This window comes from Chenopodium quinoa, unplaced genomic scaffold (assembly GCF_001683475.1).
Source record: "Chenopodium quinoa cultivar QQ74 unplaced genomic scaffold, ASM168347v1, whole genome shotgun sequence".
Classification (NCBI taxonomy): domain Eukaryota; kingdom Viridiplantae; phylum Streptophyta; class Magnoliopsida; order Caryophyllales; family Amaranthaceae; genus Chenopodium; species Chenopodium quinoa.
This window is the reverse complement of record NW_018745684.1, coordinates 3,239,165-3,249,256: the sequence shown is the minus strand read 5'-3', so window position 1 is coordinate 3,249,256 and position 10,092 is coordinate 3,239,165. Positions and strand designations below refer to the sequence as shown.

General features: G+C 36.6%; 1 protein-coding gene across 2 annotated transcripts; it reads left to right on the top strand.

Moving 5' to 3' along the window:
* Positions 1–7,085: 7,085 nt before the first annotated feature.
* On the top strand, positions 7,086–10,092 carry LOC110718295 (heterogeneous nuclear ribonucleoprotein 1-like). 2 transcript variants are annotated; one of them, XR_002510892.1, is made up of 3 exons: positions 7,087–7,754; positions 8,065–9,122; positions 9,667–10,092. XR_002510892.1 is itself a non-coding variant. In XM_021897135.1 (2 exons), exons 1-2 carry the CDS (start codon positions 7,533–7,535, stop codon positions 9,019–9,021), a joined length of 1,179 nt encoding a protein of 392 aa, XP_021752827.1. In that variant the 5' UTR covers positions 7,086–7,532; the 3' UTR covers positions 9,022–9,368. The 2 variants fall into 2 exon arrangements, 1 of the variants encoding a protein (XP_021752827.1); XM_021897135.1 differs by lacking the exon at positions 9,667–10,092 and having other exon boundaries at positions 7,086–7,754; positions 8,065–9,368.

The following is a 10,092-nucleotide window of genomic DNA, read 5'->3' as shown; positions in this document are numbered from 1 at the left end:
TTATTAATAGTTTAGTATGAGTAGTGCCGAAGTGGAATTGGTTAGTTGTGTCGTCAATAGTAGTTTATTAGTTTAGTTTCGTATTAGTTTTATTAGTTTATTATTATCTAAAACAAACCCCCCATTCTATGTACATATGTGAATAAATGTATAGTATGTAAGTTTCCGTAATATATCTAGTTAAACCTTGATTAAAGAGTTAAAAGTCTCCTCGCGGGATCGACCCTTGCTTACCCTTTTACTAGTTGTTAATATTTTTGAAGGTTAAGTTAGGAAAATAAATATTTAATTTTATACGGTAAACGACACGTATCAAAGAGTTTAATTGGGAAGGGTGAGAAAAAGTGACGGTTTATATGGTGAGGTAGTAGAGTAGTTTTAGAGGTAGTAGGATTTTAATAGGGTGGATTAATTGCAATAGTCAAACTTAACACAATAAAAGATAAACTTGTAAAAGATAAGAAAGGAGTAGTGAATATACTAGCTCCTTATCTTACGAAAAAAAATCTTTTTGTATTTTTGAATTATATGAGGAATAGAAAAAGAATTGAACATAGAAAAAAAAATAAGGAAGGAAAAAGATAAGAATAAAAAATAAGGAAGGAAAAAAAAATAATAACAAGAAGGAAAATAGATAGAAAAAAAATTTAAAAAGATAGATAAGTGCAAATTGATCGTAAATTATGATGATAATTTACGTGATCATGATACAGAGAATAAAGAATGATGAAAAGGGAACTTGAAACAACATGGCTCAATATTTTTAACATATTAAAAGTATGTATAAGTGACTTTTCAATACTTCACAAATCTTTCCCCTGGGTAATTTCAGCTGTGTTATGCAAACAAGATTGAGCATAGCATTGTTAGTTACATCCGATTTTACCTTAGGGGTTCCAAACAAAAATCACTTTAGCCGTAGCATCCCCAATTCCACACGCATCTTTTCAAACTTGTCTCTGCTTAAAGGCTTAGTTAATATATCAGCAATTTGACATTCAGTAGAAATAAAATCTAGCTTAATTAAGCCCTTTTCAACATTATCTTTCAAAAAGTGATGCCTTACATGTATATGCTTAACTTTAGAGTGTTGTACTGGATCTTTAGAGATGCAAATGGCACTTGTGTTATCACAATGAATAGGAACGCACTCTAAAATAATGCCATAGTCACGCAACTGTTGTTTTATCCATAGCAATTGAGAGCAACATGCAGCAGCAGCCACATATTCTGCTTCGGCAGTGGATAGAGCAACAGTGTTTTGTTTCTTGGAACTCCAAGAAACCATGCAAGAGCCTAAGAATTGGACCATACCTGACGTGCTTTTACGATTTACTAAATCTCCTGCATAGTCAGCATCAGCATATCCTCTTAGGTCAAACGAGTCACTTTTTGGATAGAACAGACACAAGTCTTCCGTCCCTTTTAAGTATCGTAGAATCCTTTTGACGGCTGTTAGATGCGATTCCTTTGGATCCGTTTGAAATCTTGCACAAAGACCTACACTAAACGAAATGTCAGGTCTGCTAGCAGTTAAATATAACAAGGAACCAATCATACCTCTGTATTTTGTTTGGTCCACACGAGTTCCCTTGGGGTCTTGGTCCAACCTTATGGTTGTTCCCATGGGAGTGTGGTTTATCTTTGTGCTTTCCATACTGTATTTTTTCAATAACTCCTTCACATATTTCTGCTGATGGATCATTATTCCTTCGTTAGTTTGCTTAATTTGGAGCCCAAGGAAGAAGTTGAGTTCCCCCATCATGCTCATCTCAAACTCACTGCTCATTAAATCGGCAAAGTACTTGCACAAGGATTCATTAGTTGCACCGAAAATAATATCATCAACATAAATTTGTACAATTAATAAATGAGTTCCTTTTGATTTTAAGAACAAAGTTTTATCAACTTTTCCTCTTTTGAAATCATTTTGTAAAAGGAATTTAGAAAGTCTTTCATACCATGCTCTTGGAGCTTGTTTTAATCCATACAGTGCTTTATCAAGCTTAAAAACATGGTTAGGAAAGTTTGGATCCTCAAATCCAGGTGGTTGTTCAACATAGACATCTTCCTTTAAAAAACCATTTAAAAAAAGCACATTTGACGTCCATTTGATAAAGTTTAAAACCCATAAATGCAGCAAATGCAATTAAAATACGAATTGCTTCTAATCTAGCTACAGGAGCGAAAGTCTCCTCAAAATCGATACCTTCCTGCTGATTGTAGCCTTTAACAACCAATCTTGCCTTGTTTCTTACAATTGTGCCATGTTCATCTAGCTTATTCCTGTATACCCATTTGAGACCAATAACCTTTTGATTCTTTGGTTTAGGTTCAAGGTGCCACACTTTGTTTCTTTCGAATTCATTTAATTCCTCTTGCATGGCAACAATCCAATCAACATCTTCCAAGGCTTCTTTGTGATTTCGAGGTTCCAGTGTTGATAGGAAGGCGTTGAATGCACAAAAGTTTCTCGGTTGGGATCTCGTCTGAGTTCCCTTGCTTAGGTCACTTATAATTTTATCCAGGGGGTGTGACCTTTGATGTTTCCATGGCTTTGGTTGGAATGACTGAGCTGGTATAAAAGTGTTATTTTGAGTTGCTCTTTCTTCCATTTCTTCATGGTGTTCTGCTTCTGCATTTGCTTCGCCTTCTGTGTTTTCTGTTTCTTCTGTATTTTGAACAGAGGCTTCAGTATTATTTGGAACTTCAGTAGGTTCCTTATCGGTATTTTCAGTAATTCGAACAGGATGCTTTCTGGGAATCAATTCTTCATCTTGGTCTGTTGAACGAGTGTGACCAATTTCAAAATCTCCATCTTCATATTCCTGTATACAATCATAATTATTAGTTTCATCAAAAATCACATGTATACTTTCTTCTACACACATAGTCCTCTTATTGTAAACTCTATAAGCTTTACTATTAGATGCATATCCTAAAAAGACTGCTTCATCACCCCTTTCATCAAATTTTCCAAGATTTCTTTTATCATTATTGTGAACAAAGCATTTGCATCCAAAGGCTCTTAAATGAGCAATATTAGGTTTTCTCCCTTTTAACAGTTCATAAGGTGTCTTGTCCAACATTGGTCTGAGCATGGCTCGGTTGATGATATAGTATGCTGTGTTGACGGCTTCTGCCCAAAAATTCCTTGGAAGCCCACTTGCTATTAGCATTGTTCTAGCCATGTCTTCCAATGTTCGGTTCTTCCTCTCAACCACACCATTTTGTTGTGGTGTTCTTGGCGATGAGAAATTGTGACTTATTCCATGTTCCCTGCAAAATTCATCAAACTTGGAATTTTCGAATTCCGTACCATGATCAGTTCTCATATGAATAAGTTTATTACCTATTGATTTTTGTGTCTTTTTCAAGAAAGTCATAAACATATCAAAAGTTTCATCTTTACTATGTAAGAATATGACCCATGTAAATCTAGAATAATCATCCACAAGAACTAAGACATATCTTTTTCCACTTCTACTTTGAATTCTAACGGGGCCACACAAATCCATATGAATGAGTTCCAATGGTTTTGTGGTGCTTACCATTTTCTTTGATTTAAACGATGATCGAACATGCTTTCCTTTGATGCAGGCTTCACAAATTTTGTCATTTAGGAACTTGATAGAAGGTAGTCCGATTACCAAGTCCTTTGACCTTAATTTGTCAAGCAATGAAAGACTAGCATGTCCAAAACGTTTATGCCATAGAAGTGGATCATCCTCAATAACACATAAACAAGATAGATTGTATTTTGGAATTTTGTTAAGGTCCACGGTATACGTGTTCCCTGTACGAGTTCCTTCCAAAACGATTTTTCCAGTGTTATTGTTGATGATTTTGCATTTTTCAGAAGAAAAGCTTACAGAGTTTCCTTTATCACAAAACTGAGAAATACTGAGTAGATTATGCTTCAAACCCTCGACTAAAAATACATTGTCAATTGCATGGGAACTTGACCTTCCTACTTTGCCAACAGCAACAATGTTGCCTTTCTTATTGTCTCCAAAGGTCACTGTTCCCCCTGTATAGGCCGTCAGTGAGAGAAATCTGGATTCATCTCCTGTCATGTGCTTAGAATAACCGCTATCGAGGTACCACTGGTTGTTCCCCCTCACTGCGACCTGCAAAAGAAATTAAGGGTTAGTAGCAGGAACCCTTTCATTCATGGGTTCCTGTGTTGACACATTTGAATCAGATTTATTCTGCCAAACATAGTTCACATTCTTATTGTACTGTTTTTCTTTCTTAGTACATTCTTCACTGCGATGTTCTTGTTTACCACAAAATGAACAAACAGTCTCACTAGGCAAATCCACATACTTCTTTTTCTTTCCAGTAGACTTCTTCTTATGGACATAGCCTAGACCTTCTGTTCTTTTTGTCTGAGCTTCCTTTACCCACTTGGGAACACCCATGCTTGCTGTATTTTTACTTTTTCTTGCAATTTCTAGGTCCTTTTCTAGTTTCTCATTTTTATCATTAGTATCCTTTATCTCTTTCTTAACATGCTCTAGTTCATTATAAAACATGATTAAAGGAACTTCAGTAGACCTGCAAGAATCAATGTTAGTACACATCATTTTATATTGAGTCAATTCAATATTCAGCATGATATTCTCACTCTTGACTCTTTCAAGGGATTCTTTTAGCATAATATTTTTATCTAACAATCCAAAGAATCTGCCTTGAACATCATTTCTTAAGCTATTCAGATACTTAACATGATCTCTACAAATTCCAGTTGCCTTTTCGGCTTGCCTTAGTTTTGCACATAATTCTTTATATTCATCTAAGGTTTCTAACAATAAAGAGATTAACTTATCCTTTGAGAGAGATTTCAAATAACTAGGTTGAATGACTACCTCATCATCATGCTTTGCCATTAGACAGAGATTGACTACTTCATCGTCTGTGTGTTCCTGTTCCTCTTCTTCGGAACTTGATTCTCCCCACGTGGAAATCATTGCTTTCCTGAAATTTGTTTTAGAAAAGTTAGGTTTGGAGTTTCTGTTTTGATCAGCTTCTTTTCCCTTGCCTTTCTCAGATTCCCATAATGGACACTCTTTGATGAAGTGGTTGGTGCTTCCACATTTGTGACAAGAAGACTTGGCTTTGGATTCCTGATTTCTTTTACTGTATCCTTTCTTCTTGTCTAAAAACTTGTTATTACGGTAGAATTTTTTCAGCCTTCTCACCAACATTGCAGCTTCTTCTTCATCAATGTCAGACTTCTCTTCGGATTCTTCATTAGCTTTTAGTGCTATCCCTTGACTTTTGACAATCTCCTGAGTCCGGTTGTTCAACTGGATCTCGTGGGTAATGAGGGAACCCGCAAGCTGTTCTAGATTGAACTTGGTGAAGTCTTTTGATTCCTGCACAGCTGCAACCTTTGCTCTCCATCTGTCATTGTCTGGAAGACTTCTTAAGACCTTTCTGACCTGCTCATCTATAGGAATTATCTTACCAAGACACGTTAGTTCGTTAATAATACTTTTAAATCGAGTAAACATGTCTTTAATGGATTCTTTGTTTCCCATTTCAAAGCGCTCATACTGAGACAAAAGAATGTCTATTTTGGAACGTTTAACATCTGACGTTCCTTCATGTGTAACTTCCAGAAGATCCCAAATTTCCTTTGCGAACTTGCACCCTTTGACACGAGTATGTTCATCGGGTCCAAGTCCCCAAATTAAAAACTTTTTGGCAGTAGCATTCATTTCTAGTTTTTCGAAATCAGTTTTTTCATATCCATCCATAGGTTTAGGGATTACCTCATTGTTAGCATTCGTTTTCGTAATTTCGTAATCTCCTACTTGTATAATCCGCCATACCTGATAGTTCTCTGCTTGGATAAAGATTTCCATCTTATCTTTCCAATAAGGATAATATTTGCCGTTGAAGTATGGAGGCCTTTGAATGGATGTACTTCCGAATTCCTTTTCCTCTGTGTAAGCCATTTTCCCAGGAACTCACTCAACAGGGTTGCCTGCGTGCTCTGAGTTCCTGCTCTGATACCAACTGAAAGTCTAACTGGCTAATACAAGAGGAGGGTGAATTGTATTTGAGATGAAATCTAAAAACTTTTTGCGGAATTTAACTAAATGAAATAATGACGAGAGAAGATATAGGCTTTTCTAAATTTCCACTATGTAATCAAACTTTTTACAAGTGAAGATTCAAACCCGTTAACAAGTTCCACAAATTAGGAACTTGTTCCCAACTCTCACAGAAGCCTTCAGCAACGAAGCTTCCTTGACCTCACCTTACACAAACTCACAATCACAAACCCCAAAGTGCTTCAATACAATCTGTAATTACAAATACCTATTGCACTCAAGAATATATGAAGGAAAATAACTCTCTTTATGTTAGTAAGTTGCTACTGGAATTTTTATGCTTAAGAGTTGTATTTTACTGAGATAGTTTGCATGAGTATTTATAGAGAAGGCTTAGTCATTAACCTCCACTATAATCACGTCCACATGTCAACACCCCACTAACAACTTGTGGAGTTATCTTGACAGATGGTGATCATGAAGGAGGTTTCCTAGCCTTATCTCACTAATCCACTTGATAAACATTAGCTTTGTTAAAACCGTATAATCAGAGATTTTCACAACAAAGAAAACTGTTTGTTAACTCTATCAAAAGTTTTTTTAAAAAGATTTTATTTTAAAAAGGATTTTATTTGAAAAGATAAATTAATTATTTATATTAAAACAACTAGATAATTATCTTAGATAATTATCTTTATTCGAAATTAGATGACTAGATAAAACTTTTATAAGTTATCTTTTTCCTTAAGAAATTATCTTTTAAAACTAACTTTTATTCCAGTAGTATTTTTAATAACATAAGTCATTGAGTTCCTTTCCGACTTTATATTATTGAGTGCTCACAATTAAAACTAGAACGTGAGATTTGCATGAGGCTTTTTAGAGAATGTTACTCCGCATCCAAGTTCCTACTCCGGAACGAACTTTGCTTGAACCCTTTATTCACCAAAGATTCAAAACATTCATTAGTCGAGTTTGTCAATTTGTCCATCAAAACCAAAAGGCTCAACATCACTTCACGTGCAATCTCGTGTAAATCACGTGGGGGACACCAGTCAGCAACGGACTTTCGACATCCAGCTGTCTTAACTCGTAAGCATCAACTTCTTGGTACAAATGATTTTTATATTGCAATATGATTTAACCCCTTAAAGGCTTAACCAAACAAACCCCAAAAAAAAAAAAAAAAAAAAGGTAAAAAATCCTGACCGTTAAAAAAAAATAATAATAAAAAATAAAATAAAAAAAATCTCAGTGAATAGCAAAACAATACTCCCTCCCCAATCCCCTTTCCTCCAAACCCTCCGCCTTGAACCCTTATCTCTCCTCCCAAACCCCCCCATTTTCTCTCTCTAGAAATTCTCCTCCATTTTCACCCAAAATCCAATTTTGATCAGAACCCATTAATTAATTTGAAGGTAGGAGAGAGAAAAGAGGGAGAGGGGGGCAAAATTTTCATAAAAAAAGATGGATTCAGATCAAGGGAAGCTGTTTGTGGGTGGGATTTCATGGGAAACAACAGAGGAGAAGCTCAAAGAATATTTTGGGCAATATGGTGATGTTTTTCAAGCTAATATTATGAGAGATAATGCTACTGGTAGACCTAGAGGTTTTGGCTTTGTTCTTTTTTCAGATCCTTCTGTTATTGATCGTGTTCTTCAGGATAAACACACCATTGATGGCAGACCTGTAAGATCATTTGACTCCTTTTGATTTATTTTGTTGGTGTTCTTAAGATTGGTTGACTTGGGATGTTATTTCTTGTGCTGAATTTGATGGGTTATTAAGAATTATTTAATTTTGTTTTGTTTTTCACTTTTTTGACATTTTTTTGTTTGGAATTTTTGTGAAGTTGCTACACTTAAATTGAGCTTGAAATATAGGCGTTTTATAGTTTTGCATGAAATTTTGTTGTTGTAAGTGTATTATGATGCACATGATGTTTTCTTGAGATGGTTCATTGTATAAGTATGTGGGGGAATGCCTTTGTTGAATTCAGGTCGAGGCGAAGCGAGCTATGTCGAGAGAAGAGCAGCAGAATTCCGGAAGAGCTGGAAGCAACAATGGTGGTAGAAGTGGAGGTGGAGGGGGAAACTTCAGGACTAAGAAGATTTTTGTTGGGGGATTGCCTCCTACTGTTACTGATGAAGTATTTAGGGAATATTTTGAGAATTATGGCCAAGTAACTGATGTAGTTATAATGTATGATCAGAATACACGTAGACCTCGAGGTTTTGGATTCATTTCTTTTGACAGTGAGGATGCAGTAGATAGGGTTTTACAAAATACCTTTCATGATTTGAATGGTAAGCAAGTTGAGGTGAAGCGTGCTTTACCAAAAGATGCTAACCCTGGTATGGGTAGTCGTGGTAGTGGCGGTCTGAATGCTTTTGAGGGTAGAATGGATTCTAATAGATATATGCAACCTCAGAATGCTGGAGGCGCATTTCCACCTTATGGTTCTTCTGGTTATGGTGCAGCTGGTTATGGATACGGGCCTGCTAGTGGCATGGGTTATGGTGGTTATGCCGGGTATGGGGGAGGAAATCCTGGGTATGGTGGTCCTGCAAGTGCAGCTTATGGAAACCCTAATCTTTCAAATGCCCAAAGGAGTTCATGGAATGCACAGGCTGCATCTGCTTATGGTGCAGCTGGGTATGGAAGTGCAGGTCCTTGGGCTGCTTCTGGTGCAGGAAGTGGAGTAACTGGTCAATCTCCTGGTGGAGCGTCTGGGTATGGATACGGTAATTATGGTGGCAGTGATGGATATGGCAGTGTAGGAAATCGTGCTGGAGGTGCCCCTGGTAGTAATGCCTCTGCTGGTGGAGAGATGCAAGGGGGCTATGGTGATGCCAATGGTCATGGAGGATACGGGGCTGGAGGTTATGGAGCTCAGGTAAATGGACCTCTTGGTGCTCAGATGGGTTATGGTGGTGGATATGGTGGGGCTCGATAAGTGCAGCTGCAGCGGTTTTGCTCCGAGCTGAATCATAGAAGCTTGCCCTTCCCAGTGGCAAGGGGATAGCCTGTTCGGATCTGAAGCATACTATTGGACTGGTTGGCTTGCTTTAATCCCAGTAGTTTGCTGTAGTTTATCTTGCTATCCTTTTTTTTTTTTTTTTTTTTTTTAAGTAATAATTAGTTTTTCGGAGTACTAGTTACTTCTTTTAACTACGTCCATTTTAGTGTAGTTTGGTATCTGGTGTGCTGTTTGATGTTTATTCGGTGTTACTACTGCTCTATTATTTCTCTAGTTTTTGAGTTGTATAAGCTTATATTATGTCTGTATGTTTATTTGGTCGATATCTTCTATGCAGTTAACTGAGTTGCTAGTGTCTTTTACTAGCCTGAATGAATCAGGTCACCAGGAAAATATATGTGCATGCATTTCAAACAAGAATTAATCCTTTGTAGTTACCTTGTGTTTATCCTGTGAAGTAGATATCACAAAGATTTAGTGAAGCTTCTCATACTGGTAGAGATTGGAGCTGTAGACAAGTTGGGTTGATCAGTTCGTAATGGATAGTGATAACGTAGTGGTAGTTGAAGCTTTAACACTGGCATAACACTTTCTCCCTGTATTTGCCCTTGTGTTGTACAGGAGAGCTGCTCGATTTCTGAAGCAAGGTGGCTACATGCAGCTTAAAATCAGTTTCTGCCAGAGCTTTAAAACATGCTATCAGTTTTATTCTGATGAGAGATTGCATTTTGTGAGACTGATCAACCCAAGCACGTGCTCTGTGGTTCTAATCTTCTATCAAATTGTGGTGAGCTGATGGAAATTTCTAAGCTGATCTCCATCCGGTATGTTGAGTTAAAGTGAGGATATATTCTTCCTTAGTTTATCCTATTAGGAAAATTTGATAATCAGAGCTTTTTTTAATTTTTTATTTGTCCTATAAAATAGAAAAAGGAGTGTTTTACATGGTTTATAATCCAAGTATATAGCTGCTTGTGGCAGTTGAAGTAGGATACAACCCTTTTCATCTGAGGTAGTCTCTCAAAATAGTGAATGAATATTAATTAG

Excerpts from the sequence above, each read along its gene's own strand:
- LOC110718295 (XM_021897135.1), top strand. The coding sequence starts at position 7,533 with ATGGATTCAGATCAAGGGAAGCTGTTTGTGGGTGGGATTTCATGGGAA. Across the intron at positions 7,755-8,064 it reads ACACCATTGATGGCAGACCT|GTCGAGGCGAAGCGAGCTAT; the intron begins GTAAGATCATTT and ends TGTTGAATTCAG.